The sequence below is a fragment of the Canis aureus genome, chromosome 11 (assembly GCF_053574225.1).
Source record: "Canis aureus isolate CA01 chromosome 11, VMU_Caureus_v.1.0, whole genome shotgun sequence".
In the NCBI taxonomy this organism is placed as follows: domain Eukaryota; kingdom Metazoa; phylum Chordata; class Mammalia; order Carnivora; family Canidae; genus Canis; species Canis aureus.
In genome coordinates, this window is record NC_135621.1 from 70422548 (window position 1) to 70438456 (window position 15909).

The window sequence follows — 15909 nt, forward strand, 5'->3', positions numbered from 1 at the left end:
ATTATATGTCATATAAGGCAAGGAAAAACCAAAACTGTTCTTTATTATGGAGTTTACGAAGATAAAATTTGAAGATAGATTTTTTTTCCTTACTAAAACTAATACAGTACTTGCTTTGTAGAAAACAAATCTATTTAATTTAGAAATGTCCAGAATGGAAAGCAGTGGAGACCACTTGACTGTTAGTAATTGGTACCTCCTTTCTGAAAACCTGGTTTCTTTTATTTTATTGGTCATTCTCACACTACATGTATCCACCTTTTTCTTGGGCCTATGAAGAACAACTGATAGGCTAGTTCTTAATAGCCTATTGCAGGATTACTTCTGGGCTAATTTATAGTATTTAGAGAACTACTCTTTCCTCTTTGAGTTTTTGCTAACTCACTAGAATGGTTTGGCTGACTTAAGCATTCTTTAACACTGGGTACTTAATGAAAATGGGGCCTATTATTGGATGCATTTAAAAAAGAGAAAGAATTAGAGAGCACGCGCGAATGAGTGAGCAAGCCCAAGGCCAAAAAGGTCAGATATATTTCCTCTTCAGAGAGGGGTGGCTTTAGGTAATAGTTTTCATGATCCTTGTAGACTTATGGCTGAGCTCCATGGGTCGCCATATTTTTGGGAGCTTTCACTAGAAGCCAAAGGTGTAGGATTGGCTTTAGAATAGCACACACTGGGGGGCACCTGGGTAGCTCAGTCAAAAGTTAGGAAATGGTTAGACTAATATTCAAGATACGATTTTTTACTTCAAAGACCGTCTTAATAATCATTACATTAAACAGTCATTCTGATATATGCAAGGCAGTGTGCTTGAATCTGAGATAAAAATGTGAATAAGACATACCTGACTAGGAGCTCATAGTCCTGTGGTGGACATGATTTGAAATCATGAAATAATGTTGACACCACATTGATTTTTCTGGGGGCTCTGAGGACCGCCTACACCAACTCCTTGGGAAGAAACGATCTGAGCTTAATCTTAACAAGCGTAGGTGTGAACCAGGTACAGAAGAAGTAGAAGTAGGAACCCATCCAGGTAGGTGGGCAGCAGGTACAGGAGCAGAGGGTGTACGGATAGCATGCTGGGAACTATTGTTCTTAGAATTCTTGGTGTAAAGCCAGATGAGGATGTGAGATGAGGATGGAGCTGGCAGTGGGGACCAGTTGTAGAGGGAGGACTTTCAAAGGATTTTGGCCACAGAGAGAACCCTGGCAGCTCTTTAGAGGAGAGATTGAAAGGGAACAAAATAAAAGACAGGGAGAGGAGAGAGGAAATGAGGACCTCAGTCAAGAAAAAAAGAGAATCTGACCGACCGGTTGCATTAAGGATGGCACAAAGGCATTGGATCAGAGAAATATTTAAGAAGCAAAACTGCAGGGCTTGTTGCTTGGATCTGATTGGTGAGGGGAAAAAAAGGAGTGAAAGATAGACTTCCAAGCTTTGACCAGAATGAAGAAACTTTGGTACAGGATACGATACTGGGGGAGGATTTCAGTTTCAGCTGAGTTTGAGGTAAGTAGGATATTGAGGAAGAAATGTCCAGCTAGAGGTTGAATATTGAGGAAGAAATGTCCAGCTAGAGGTTGATATTGAGGAAGAAATGTCCAGCTAGAGGTAAGTAGGATATTGAGGAAGAAATGTCCAGCTAGAGGTTTGAAGCTCAGGAGTGAAGTTGGGGCTGGAGGTTGGGATTTTTTAATCCTTGGTATGAGGTTGCTAATGAGACTAATGCAGGACTTTCAAGGCAGTGTCTTCTTAGTACAGACATTCTTTCCAGGAACAGATTACCTCAGTGTCTTTATTGGGCAGAAGTTCTTTATCCTGTCCCTTGTGGACATTAAAACCTCATATGGTTGAAGGGCAAGGGAGGGCTTGCTGGGCAAGTTAACAGACAATTTAATAACCATACGGGTACCTTCCAACCATCGCCAAGCATCAAGGTCACCTCACACCAGCTCCATGCTCCTTGAACCCTGAGGGCTCTAGCATATATTTTTATAGTGTAGGGAACTCAGCTTCTCTATGCTGAATCTTCAGCCTCCCACATTTCATTCTTAACATTTTCATCTAATCTAAGATATAAACAAGGTAGGTGCATAAAATATGGACCTCTCTGCCTTTTTGCTGCTTCTTTCACGTGCAGAGCACATTCCATCTTTTCTGTTCCATCACTTGGCAGTTCAGTGACTTGCTCTGGCTCATGAGCTTTATAATTGGCACAGAGCAAATTTATGTTTCAGCAAACTTACAAATTACTCCATGTAATGGATTTTTGGGATCATTTATAAATAATTGAGACCCTGAATGTTAAATTCTTGAATGCCAAGGGTTTACTGAGTATCAATATTTCATGAAGTTCCATAAAGAACATTATGATTTCCAGCTTTTGTGCCTCTTAAAATATATTTGAGAACTCCTCATCCATAGTCTTGATCTCTGTGACTTTATCATTCCTTTCTCTTTTAGAATAAATTAGCATGTTGAACATATTCTTTGTGAAGATTAAGAAAAAAAAAAGGGAGTTGAAATCATGTTAAACATTTCATATCTTATAGTTTATTTTCTTTGGTTTTTCTGTTTTTTTAAATAGCAAGAAAAATACATGCTGTTATCAAAAAAAATAGAATGGCAGAGCGTGTGGAGTATTAAGTGAAAATTTTGATTTGCCTTGTCCTTCAATCCCATTGGTCTTACTAATATTTTGGTTTGTATCCTTCTAAACCTTTTAATTTGAATTTATACAAGTAAATACACACATAGGGAGACAGGGTTTTTTTTTTGTTGTTTGTTTGTTTTTTTAAAGCTAAAGGGAAAAAAAATAAAGCTAAAGGGAATCATTGTGTGTGTTAATTCTCTTTGTAAAAATCCTTGTATATATATATAGAGAGAGAGAGGGGGGGGGGAGAGAGAGAGATCTGTTCATTTTCAACCTTTGCATAGTGTTTCATGGTCAGAATGAATTCCAATTTATTTAACTCCTTCCCTAGTTGTGTTCCTTATCTCCCTAAGTAACTGGCAGGATGTTGAGTGGGATTTTTTTTACCCCATCATCCCAAAACTGCTGCTGAGGCCCGAAGCTGAGGACAAGATTACTAAGTATAAGTATCTCATGATTAAAAGGAGCCCCCAGCAGTGAGAACCAAGCCTCTCCCTGTGAGGCTTATTGAAAGGTATGAGAAGTGTTCACCATCCCACCCCCAGGCTTTAGACAAAGAGAGCTGAGAGGCCAGAAGATGTTGAGGCTTGGGGGAATGCTGTGTTTGTAGGGAGACATTATGTTCTCACTCTGAGACCATTCATTGTGGAGTTTAGAGATGCCAACAGGAACCAGGGACTGGCATTTTACTGGACATCTGCGTAGCTAAGGGATTGCTAATCTGTCCTATTTCTACCCAACAGGGAAAAAGAACATTTTTGTGTGAGTTGACCCCTTAAGGGACTGCCAAGGCGGAAGGTGGGTCAGGTTTGCCCCATCCCCACCTCAGAGTCCAGTCCCTGGCATCTGTCAGTTGGTCCTGTAGTGGAGGGAGATGGGATTGGGCTGTAATGGAGCAGCTTGGGAGAAAAGAGAGGTGTGGCAATGGATGCCACCAGCTGAGGGTTAGCTCCAAGAGGTAGCTGAACAATTGCTTCTCCCATAGGCCGTTTACTGTTACACCAGAAACATGGCAACCTTCATGCATACCTGTTATGGTGTCACATCCTAGTAGTGGTTACCAGGAGGACCGAGGCTTATCTGAGCTGTGTTTCCACTCCACAGGAAGTTAAGTAATTAAGAAGTCATTTTTAATAGGATACAACTAAGCTTACTGTTTGTCCCAGTGGTAAGTACAGATTAAAAAGGTTCCTCAGTGCTAATAAGAACGTTTACTTGGTTCAAACTTTATGATTAAACTAAAACTTTTATTCGGACCACTTCAGAGGAATCCTATTTATTTTCTGAGTTTGTCATGACATAGCTTCATGCAAGTTTTTCTGTGTGAGAGAAGAGCAATGTTCTCATTCAGCTAAAGGGAAAATGTCATGATTATATTTAGAGGGTAGAAATAAAAGTATTGCAGTAACAAATTATAAAGACAGAGCAAGTTAAAAGCATCACACATTATTGAATGGGAAGTTTTTTTTGTTTTGTTTTTAAGATTTTATTTATTCATGAGAGACAGGCAGAGAGAGAAACAGGCTCCCTGTGAGGACCCCGGGGTCATGGCCTGAGCCAAAGGCAGACGCTCAACCACTGAACCATCCAGGCATCCCAGAACGGAAAGTTTAAAAGACTAGTAGTTTTTTTGGGGAAAGATTATATTCAAATGGAAGCAAAGTTGTATTTTCTTAGGTTGCATTTGTATTTTTCTGGTTATTTTTCACTGAATGTTTGAGGTGATTGTAAAGGTTTGATACAGCTGTATATCCTTTTTTTTTTTTTAAGATTTTCTTTTTTTTTTTTTTTTAAGATTTTATTTATTTATTCATAGACACAGAGAGAAAGAGGCAGAGACACAGGCAGAGGGAGAAGCAGGCTCCATGCAGGGAGCCTGACGTGGGACTCAATCCCAGGTCTCCAGGATCACACCCCAGGCTGCAGGTGGCGCCAAACCGCTGAGCCACTGGGGCTGCCCTCTGTTTTTTTGTTTTGTTTTGTTTTGTTTTGTTTTGTTTTGTTTTGTTTTGTTTTGTTTTGTTTTGTTTTGTTTTTCCCTCTTTGTTTTTTAAAAAGTAATCTCTACACCCGACATGGGGCTTGAACTCACAACCCTGCGATCAAGAGTCAGGTGCTCTTCTGACTGAGCCAGCCAAGTGCCCCTGTATATTCCCTTTCTGATAACTATAGATTGTTTTAAGGCTATCAGATTGCCCAACAGAGAAAATGGCATTTTTAATAATTTTAAAATTGAATCTTAAAGTTCTAAAAATAATACATATTGGGTGCCTGGGTGGCTCAGTCAGGTAAGTGTCTGCCTCCAGCTCAGGTCATGATCCCAGGGTTCTCTGGGATCAAGCCCCACGTCAGTCAGTCTCCCTGCTCAGCTTCTCCTTCATCCCCCACTTGTGCTCTCTCTTTCTCACCATCTTTCTTACTCTGTCAAATAAATAAAATCTTTTAAAAAAATTAAAAAATAAAAGTGCACATATTGAATGAATCTTGGTTTCATGCCTTTTTGCTTATGTTTACATATTTCTTTTAAAACAGGTTTCAACTATTTCTAATATCTTTTTTTCTGATTTGCCTTTGTAGGAAATGCTGCGATCATGTTCTGTGATCACGTCACGTAATGCAGAAGTGAATGATATGAGGGCTAGTACACAGAGAAATGAAATCCCAGTAGAGGAGCTTGGTAGGGTTCCCGAACATAGAAGTATTGTGAAAGGAAGGCAAAGTAAAGAAAGCGAGGTGATGAGCTGTTCTGAGAGTCCCTTGAGTGCCCAGGGCAAGTCCTCCCAGGAGGAGTCTCCAGGATCTCCTGAGTCCAGCTCTGACCCCTCCAATCCTGAAACGTTGAGTGCAAAGACAACCAATTCAGCTGCACAAGGTTCTGAAGAAAACAAGATCAAGAGGACATCCTGCATGTATGGGGCAAAGTGCTACAGGTAAAATAAAATTACAGGTAGCACGTGATTCCCTTATTTCCATAGCAGGTAGCTGTGTGGTATATGTATATTAAAGGCCTCAGAAAACACATTGGCCTAAAGGTTAGGAGATTTATCATGTTTCTGCTGGTTTACACTTTCTCAGTATTCAGTCCTGTAAATCTCACTAGAGGCTTTCAAGATAGAACCGGGGGGATTAAATGCTTCATATGTAGACATGCTGATTGATGCAAGGACATGAACTAGGGAATGCAGACTTGAGAATTGAATCACCCAGACCTAAATGCCTGCTTGTTTAATGTCTTATTTAGATATTAGAAAGATGGCTTCATAAATAGCAGTATGTAATATAACTGTCAAGAGAATTGTATTTTTTCTGACGTGTGTTTTCCATCCTCATAGGAAGAATCCTGTCCACTTTCAACACTTCAGTCACCCTGGTGATGGTGATTATGGAGGTGTACAAGTCATGTGTCAAGATGAGGCTGACGACCGGCCGGAATGTCCCTATGGAGCATCTTGTTACAGGTACATACAACTGGAATGTTAGGTTGTACTCCTTTTCTCCTTAATCTCTGTTGTATATTCAGCAGAAATTGCAGGCAACTTCTCACTTCAAGCCTTTCAGTGTTTAAACTTCCATAGATAGTAGCTTTTCATTTTGCCAATAGGATTATGTTTCTTTTAGATAATTATAAATTGTTGAAGTTATTGTCCTTGTAAATGCCTGAAATTGTTCCTCATTTATTCCTGACTTTCTAAAATGTAAATCAGATAATTGAAAAGGTGTCGATGCTACCCCATCGTACATTCTATCCATCATACCAAGGCTCCTTGGTGTGACGTAAAGCAATTCGGGATGTTATCTCTGCCTTCCTCAAGTCCTACTACTCCACCATTCTTGCCAGCACATGCAACTCGATGCTTAAAAGAAGAGCACCTTCTCCTCTTTCCTTTCAAAGCATCTTTTGCCTGTGTGTATCATGCATAGTAGAATTTATCTTAAGAGATTGCATTTGTCTCTTGACAATAGGGACTGCTTTATCCTTGTATCTGCAACTTTGTTCAATGACTGAATGAACTTGAAATAAATCTGACTACCAAAGAAAAAAGTAGTGATTCTAACCTCAGCTTTAATTCCAGACAGCCATGTTTCTTGGATACATTTGAAACAGTTACTGAACCTACTGGTCTATTTGAAGTTGTTATTATTTCTATGATTGTAGTTTTCAATAAGAAGGCAGGATAATCTTCTGAGGCAGGAAAGAAAAATTGAAAACCTTGTGCCTTATCATTTGAAAATTACAGTGTTTTATTCCAGCAGAACTTCTTGTAGACCTTTGCATATACAGGTGACATATTCATGAAAAAGGGGTATTGCAGGCATTGATAAAAGTATGAATTTTTTAAATTAATTTTGTTGAGATAAGAGTATCTATCTGGAGAAAGAAAATTGGAACTTTATTTCACACCATAGTCAAAAACTGGATTCTAGATGAATCCTAGAACTAAATGTGAAAGGAAAAAAAAAAAAAACAATAAAGCTTTAGAGATGTGTATAAGAACATTATTTCCTGATCGCAGACTAGGAATGATTTTCTAGAACAAGATATAAAAAGCAAGAACTAATATGGAAAACTTTTAAGTATTTGACTACATTAAAATTAAGATTTTTTTTTTTTTACACATCAGTAGACACTATTAAGAGAGTGAAGATAAGCTACAGAGAGAGAAAAAAAGTTGCAGCCACATAACACATAACAGAATACAGGAAGAGGACTTACGAATTGCTATTGTTTTCTCCTAGTGACATGTACCGGTTTTTTGTCCAAAAGGAAATCTAAATGGTGAATAAAATCATGAAGAAATACGCAGTATCATTATTAATTAGGGAAATTTCTCTCTCTCTCTCTCTCTCTCTCTCTCACACACACACACCCTTGAAGTAACTAATTCCTTGCTCCCATTTATTTATTCAACAAATATTCTCCAAAGAATCATCAAATGCCAAGTACTGATGAAACAATGTTGAGTGAGATTTCTTGTAGAACAAATGTGTATCTCTGTCTCTATCTTTTTTTTAAAAGATTTTATTTATTTATTCATAAGAGACACAGAGAGAGGGGCAGAGACACAGGCAGCGGGAGAAGCAGGCTCCACGCAAGGAGCCCGATGTGGGTCTCAATCCCGGGACTCCAGGATCACACCCTGGGCCAAAGGCAGGTGCTGAACCACTGAGCCACCCAGGCGTCCCTCTGTCTCTATTTTTTTTTAAGATAAAATAGCCTTTCAGAGCTCATGGCAGAATGGCCATGTGCCTTTTCATCTTGAGGGAACTTTTAGGGAACATTTCAGGGAACTTTTATAATACAGAATTGTATACATTATCCTCAAGTGGGGGAAATGCAGATCAAATGAAGCCATAACTCATTTTCAAGTCTTGGCCAATACTGTTTTCTCTGTACTTCCCTCTCTTCCACCTGCTACCTCTGCTCCTAGATTATTTGGAAGTAAACCCTTGGTAGTGTAGCTTCTCATCCCATTTTATTCATAGGTATTTTAGGGTATATCACTAAAAGATAAAGGCTTTCTAAAAATATACTACAACCATTATTAAAAAATATATAATTTAGATCCTGTCAGGTATCCCAATTTACTTATAGTCTCATTTTCTTTTTCTTTTCTCCAATTTTTTTCTTTTTTTTCACATATCTTTTCTTTGAATTAGGATCCAGTTAAGGTCCATGTACGGGCAAAAGGTGGCCATGTTTCTTAAGTTATTTAATCAATAGGTTCCTCTTCATTTTTTTTCCCTTGCAATATATTTGTTGAAGAAAGCTGACCATTTGTTCTGAGGAGTGTCTGACTGTCTGGATTTTGCTGACTGCATTACCGAATTGTCATTCATTATGTTCCCCTGTATCTCCTAATGATTGGTAGTTAGATCTAGTGACCTGATCAGATATCAGTTCTAAAAATTTTAAAAGTTATCTGGTCCATCATGTCCCTTTTAGTCTCTAAAATGCTTCTTGTTGTAAAGTCTACTTAGTCTAATATTTACACGTTTTGGGATTGCTCTAGGCATACTATTATTATTTATAATTTAGTTTCATTGTGATCATAAAACACTTTTTAGAATTTAAAACTTATTGAGATTTGATTTTGGTCCAGCTAGATGGTCTATGTTTGTTGAACGTATTATGTGCACAGAAATATCTGTGATTTGGGGGAATAGGGTTTTGTAACTGTCAATTTGGGCAAATAGTGTTGTTCATGTATTCATTGTCTTTGCTGATTTTTTATGTAATTCTATTACTGAGAAAAGGATGTGAGAATCTCCACTGTAATCGTAGGTTTGTTTATTTCTTCTCTTAATTGTCAGTTTTTCTTAATGCACCAACTGCGGTCTGTTGTCTGTGGAAAAGCCATAAAAATGGGAAACTCACTCAAAGCTGCTCCCTTTTTTCCCTACATTGACTCCCTTCTGGCTTCTGCCTGCTTTTGGTAGCTATCCCTTTCCTTAAGATTATTGTTTTTATATTTTTAACAGAGTGTAATTGTTACCTGTAGGAGGTTTGGTCTGATGATATCCTCTGTGATTACCAGGAAAAGAACTATTTTGTGTGATGTAGTACAGCTTCCCCAGCCTTCACTGGTTAGTATTGTGTGATAATATTTTTCATTCTTCTTTTTTCAACCTCTGTCCTTATGTTTATTTATTTATTTTATTTTATTTTTTTAAGATTTTATTTATTCATTCATGAGAGACACACACACACACACACACACACACACACACAGAGAGAGAGAGGCAGAGACACAGGCAGAGGGAGATGCAGGCTCCATGCAGGGAGCCTGCTGCAGGACTTGATCCCAGGACTCCAGGATCACACCCTCAGCCGAAGGCAGGCGCTAAACCACTGAGCCACCCAGGGATCCCCTGTTCTTATGTTTAAACTATGTCTCTTACAAATGGCATATAATTGGTTCACTGTTTTCATTTTTAACCCAGCTGGATAGTCTGCTTTTCTGGTACATTGTGTAGTCCAATATATTTAGCATAATTGCTGATCTTTTTAAGTTTAATTTTGCCATTTTGCTATGTGTTTTCTATTTGCCCCCTGTATTCATGTTCCCTTATTCTTTTTCTGACCTCTTTTTTTTTTTTTAAGATTTTTTTTTTCTTTATTCATTCATGAGAGACACAGAGAGAGAGAGGCAGAGACACAGGCAGAGGGAGAAGCAGGCTTCATGCAGGAAGCCTGATGGGGGACTCGATCCCGGGACTCCAAGATCACACCCTGGGCCAAAGGCAGGCGCTAAACCGCTGAGCCACCCAGGGATCCCATTCTTTTGGATTGACCAAGGGTCTTTCATTCCATTTTTTCTCTTCCATTAACTGTTTAATTATATATTCTTTTTTCCCAGGTAGTTATATTTGATATTAATAGGCATCAGTGACTTATTACGCAGTCTACCATTACACAGTCTACCATGCAGTTGGTTCTTTTACCACTTCTGAAATAGAACAGTAATGCTTTGTTGGTTTAAGTCCATTTACTTTGTCTTCTGCTTTTTTCAAAAAATATTGCATCATTTATTTTTACCTCTACACATGTTAAGTTGTAAAGGCATTGCTATTATTTTCTTAAATTTTAAGCATCAGCATTTTTTATATTTACTGACATATTTATCATTTTGAATGGCTTTCTGAAGCTTTATCCTTTAATCTGGGATCATTTTCTTAGTCTTAGGAACTTCTTTTAGCATTTCTTTAGTGAAAATCTTATGGGAAAGGATTCTGTCAAATTTTGTGTGTCTGAGTATGTTCTGATTGATGGATTGATTGATGGCTCTTTTCACTGGGTATAGAATTCTAGCCTGGCACCTTTGCTTTTTTTCCATCAACTTGAGGATGTTCTATCAACTCCTTCATCCATAGTTTCTGATGAAAGTTACTTGTTTGTCTTATTGTTGCTTTGAAATGAACATGCTTTTCCTTTGGTCATTTTAAAGATTTTTATCATTGCTTTTTTTTGGTGTTTTTGTTTGTTTGTTTGTTTGTTTGTTTGTTTGTTTTTAATAAGCTACCCTCAACGTGGAGCTCAAACTCATGACCCCAACATTAAGAGTCTCATCATCTACCCACCGAGCCAGCTAGGCTCCCCTTGTTGCTTTTACTTTCATGTGTTTAGGTATGATTTTTTTTGACATTCATCTTGTTTGGGGTTCACTGAGCTTTTTGCAGGTTGCTGTCTTTGTTAGTTTGAAGAAATTGCTTAGCTGTTATCTCATCCCTTGGATATTGTTCTGCCGCACTCTGTGTCTTCCCTCATTTCTCCACTCCAGTTAACCATATCGAGTCTTTTGACTCCATCCCATATGTCTCTTACACATTGTTTTATTCTTTCCATTTTTTTTTTTTGCCTCTGTGCTTCAGATTGGATATTTGTTGTTGCTTATCTTAGAGTTTAGTAATTCTCTCTTCTCATGTGTCTAGACCACTAATAAACCTACCCAAAGACTTTATAATTTCGGATGCTGTATTTTATGCATGTTCTCTTCCATCAGTCGGGCTACCTCACCCCCCACTTCCCTATTTGGCAGATAGGAGCTAGTCATCTCTGTCCAGTCAGAGATTTGGATAAGTAATACCTAGGTTGATATCTTAAGAAAACTCGGTCTGCCTTTGGTTTATCCATGCTCATTGGGCATGACACGTCTAGATTGTTGACAGAAAAGCAGGTCTCTGTTCTCTCAGCTCTGAAACTTCCCTTAGAGATTCTGAGCTTAGCCAAGTAGGCTATCACCTGTGCAGCCTAAAATCTGGCACATTTCTTGAGGGGAGACTAATTATGTTTGTTGTAGATCCTTTCTCCCTAGTGGGACTTCATCTCTGAAACATGACATGAATTAGAGATTTCATTCTACCATTTTGAGTTTCAGATGCAGTCCTTAAACCTCTCATACTTCCCTGGAATTCAGCAAATATTTCTTAGAAAAAAATCAGCCTGGTGTTTTGGGGTTCTTTTAGTTTTCAGATTGTCATGACAACCCCATGAGACCATGAAAAGCTCTACAAGTTTCTCTTTTCCTCAACTAGAGTTCCTCTAGATGACTCAAATCTTATTCTTCAGCCCCCACCAATTGGCAAAGACAACCAGAGAAGAAAAGAGCCAGTGATTGTCAGCTAACCTAGGAAGGGCTTTTTCTCTGTGGAATTTTAGATATTCCAAAATTCTCATTGCTCTCACAGTTCTGTCATAAAAACAATTTTTACAGTTTATCAGGCTTTTTTTCCGGGTTGTTAAGAATATTGGCCTGCCATGATGCCTTATGACCTTCTCAGAAGCAAAATCCAAATGGGCCTATTCTTGAGAAGAATAAACGTAAAATACAAAACCTTCCTAAGAATAATCAAATGTCAAATACTGTCAAAAGTAACATCAAAAATCACTGCCTCAATGTCATCAGTCTCTCTAAGAGACGTCAGAGCAGCAGTAGGCAAGAGAAATTATTCCAATACCAGTGACCCACATATGCTAATAGAAACTTTCAGATCTGTATCTAAATATGTTTATATATACATAGAGTGTATTTTTTTCATTGCTGAGCTACTTGGTGTCTTGGTTCAAATTGGAAATAAAATCTGAAGATTTTTTTTCCCTTGTTAATATTAATTACAGTTCAGACAGATTCTGATCATTAGGTATGATCCCTTACTCTGACTACTATTTTACAAATAAAGGTTAAGTGAGCTGCCTAAGACTCCAAAGCCAGTGAAATCAAAACTAAGTCTCTTCCCTCCTCCATTCCAGCATTTCTCTGTGGCAGGCCCGACTCCACCATTATTATTCATGGCTTTCTTTTTCTTTTTCTTTTTCTTTTTCTTTTTTTTTAAGATTTTATTATTTATTTATATATTAGAGAGGGAGAGAGTACACAAGCAGGGAAGAGGGGCAGAGGTAGAAAGAGAAGCAGACTCATTGCTGAGCAGGAAAGCCCAATGCAGGGCTCCACCCCAGGACCTTGAGATCATGACCGGAGCCAAAAGCAGATGCTTAATCAACTGAACCACCCAGGCACTCCTATCATGGCTTTCTAAAGTATTAACAGTATTTGTTTTTTATTCAAATGACAAAGTAATATTTTAGAGTTAGGAAAAAAAGATCTCCAGATAAGGTACTGTGATTGAAGAAATTGTGAATTTTTCAGATCATCAAAATAATAAACCCTGGTTGTGGAAGCATGATACATGTTTTTATATATCCTTTCTTGTCACATTCTTATTACTATTTAGGCAAAAAACATGATCTAGTAGGTATGTCATTGATTATAACATCACTTTAGTTTTAGCAGTTTACTCTGTAATAATCTTGATTTGCAAGAATATATCATTTTTAAAGGAGATTTTATTTATTTATTTATTTTTTGAGAGAGAGCAAGTGAGAGAGGGAATGAGCACAAGTGGGGGGAAGCAGGAGGCAGAGGGAGAGAAGCAGGCTCCCCACTGAGCAAGGAGCTGATGCCAGGCCCCAGCCTAGGACTCCAGGATCATGACCTGAGCTGAAGGCAGACACTTAACTGACTGATCCACTCAGGCACCCAAAAATATATATTATTTTTAAGCCACGTACTGTTTAGTGCTGTTAAATATTATTAAAGAAGGCAAGTAATACAAAGAAACTTTATTTAACACTTCATGAAGTAAATGGTCTCGGGATCCCTGGGTGGCGCAGCGGTTTGGCGCCTGCCTTTGGCCCAGGGTGCGATCCTGGAGACCCGGGATCGAATCCCACGTCAGGCTCCCGGTGCATGGAGCCTGCTTCTCCCTCTTCCTGTGTCTCTGCCTCTCTCTCTCTCTCTCTCTGTGTGACTATCATAAATAAATAAAAATTTATTTTAAAAAAATGAAGTAAATGGTCTCTGTTCAGAGAACTGCAGAATGCGTTGGAAGGTGGGAAACTAAGGATAATGAATAAAGAGCAAGGAAGACAAAAACAGAAAATATCTGATTAGCCGAGGCCACATAGCCTTATTTGAGGTGAGAAGAAAGAGGAAGAAGTATAGAGCCCAGAACTGGTATGGCATTTGGGGACTGGCAGACTGGATATATTATGTTTCTGGTCAAGTGGAACATTGATAGGGACATCAAAGTCATCAAAGTGTTGGTTTGCTTACATGGCACCCCAGGAGGAATGACTATCATGGGGCCAGGTTTTTATTTCCGCAGTGCTAGAATATAAGCATACTGTATCAGAATGATAAAATGTTCTAATTTGGCTTGCTTAAAAGCAAGATTTTCTGTAAATGCATGCTAGATTTTTCCTATAGCCACAGAAGAAAAATATTGGTGTCTCACAGATCATAAAATAACCCACAAAAATCAGCCAGAAATGATTATATTTACAAAAGTAAATACATATATTCCAAAAGTAGAGCAATGATAAGCCTGTTTTCCATGATGGTTGACAACATTTGGAAGGGAGATGAAGTTTATGATTGAAACATTTTTGTTTGCTTTTTATATTTGAAGATTTGCCTTCACAAGACAAATTCTCAAGTAAAAACGGTCTCTCAAGTGAAATACTAAGTTGTTTTTTTGCTTGTTTTTTGGTTTTTTTGGTTTCCAGTTTTACCTTCTAATCCCTTGAATGTGCAATTTAGTTTCTCTTTTTGAAATATATAGGTGATCTCAACCCTGTACAGTACACTAAATAATCTGTCTTGTACTGTGTCAACCACCTGAACTTACATGATACTGTATTTTATTTCCAAGTATTGCCATCTGTAGTCGAAGTTCTTATAACAATAAAGCAAATATGAAAACACCAACGTATACATATATGGATATAGTTCATTTTCAGCCATCCCATCCCATGAGTAAGACAAACAATATGAATCATATATTAAAAATGTGTACTATAGTAAAAATAAAGATTCTAAGGCCCATATAAGAGATTGATGTTTAAAAAAGATACTTAATCACTAAATTGTATTCTTATCTAGACTACAGGCATTACTAAAATTTCCTCTGACATTATACTTTTTTAAGCCTCACAAAATTAAATCAACCCGGAAAAATGGTAATATGAAAGAATTAATGTTGTCATTTTAAGTGTGTTGCCCATTTAATAAATCTGATTTATTCCTTTTGTGCCTTACGCCATAGTCTGTCAGAGGACTTTGTCAGTTTAATGTGTTTGATTAGCTTAAGGTACTTGTGTGAATTAGAACATTAGATACTTAATGTCTAATATAACCAGTGATTGCGCGCCTGCCTCTGACTCATTCACTTCCTCTGGTGTGTAATTGGATTTTATGCAGTGCATTACTCCTGTTCTTGTTTGTTAAATTGGGCACTAACCTTGGAATATATGTACACTGAAACGAATAGAATCCATCATCAACCAGTTTAGTGTGAAAATGTAAAGTTAAACTCACATACATTGCCTCAGACTTAAAATTTTAAGGCAGATATGAATTATGCAAATGAAAGTATTAGTACCTTGGTGTTTTTTGGAAGCCAATGACCTACTTTATATTTTTTTAATTATAATACTTTCTAAGAGGGATGACGTAAGGAAGTATATTATCAATTATAAGTGCTCTCACTGTAATGAATTTGCAACATGATCTGTATAGTTGAAAGAACACAGTGTTTTGCAACAAGCATAATTCATTTTTAAAAAAATCTATTTGATAGTAAGTAAATTCATTATCTTTTGTTATTTACTGATCCAAATTTATATCTATGATCTAAAATTTTTTGCTATTTCCTCTTTTTTTAATTTATATTTTTTATTTAGAGAGAGAGAGAGCACGTACAGTTGCACATGAGCAGGGACAGAGGGGCAGAGGGAGAGGGACAGAAAATCCCAACAGACTCCATGCCCAGCTCAGAGCCCGACGTGGGGCTCAGTCTCAGGACCCTGAGATGATAAACTGAGCCAAGGCCGAGTTGGTCACTCAATCGACTAAGCCACCCAGGCACCTCTCCTCTTTTATTTTTGAAAAATGTTCCAAATTACTGCAATATTGTCTTAATTGATCATATGTACAGGTGTATGCTTCAAACCAGAAGATACTGGTTTTTTGGAGCTGCTTCATAAAAATTAGGAATGTATGTTTAGCATAAATCCATATTATTTTATTTAAGGCAAAATAAATAGGTTTCATTTTTTTAAATTTATTTTTTAGAAGCACACTATAATAGTTAATTTTATTTGTTCAAGGGCTCATATTGCAACCATTGAACCAAGCATGGGCTTTGATTCTGTGAGCCCAGATTCCCATATTTAGGAAGATAAAAGCAAACTATG

General features: G+C 37.7%; 1 protein-coding gene across 5 annotated transcripts in view; it reads left to right on the plus strand.

Moving 5' to 3' along the window:
• APLF (aprataxin and PNKP like factor) overlaps window positions 1-15909 on the plus strand; it is a 67805-nt gene that overhangs the window by 37677 nt on the left and 14219 nt on the right. For all 5 annotated transcript variants that reach the window (XM_077915689.1, XM_077915686.1, XM_077915690.1 and 2 more), the window contains 2 exons: window positions 5235-5587; window positions 5990-6115. In XM_077915689.1, coding sequence (XP_077771815.1) covers window positions 5235-5587; window positions 5990-6115 — 479 coding nt within the window. The remainder of the gene's footprint in view (window positions 1-5234; window positions 5588-5989; window positions 6116-15909) is intronic.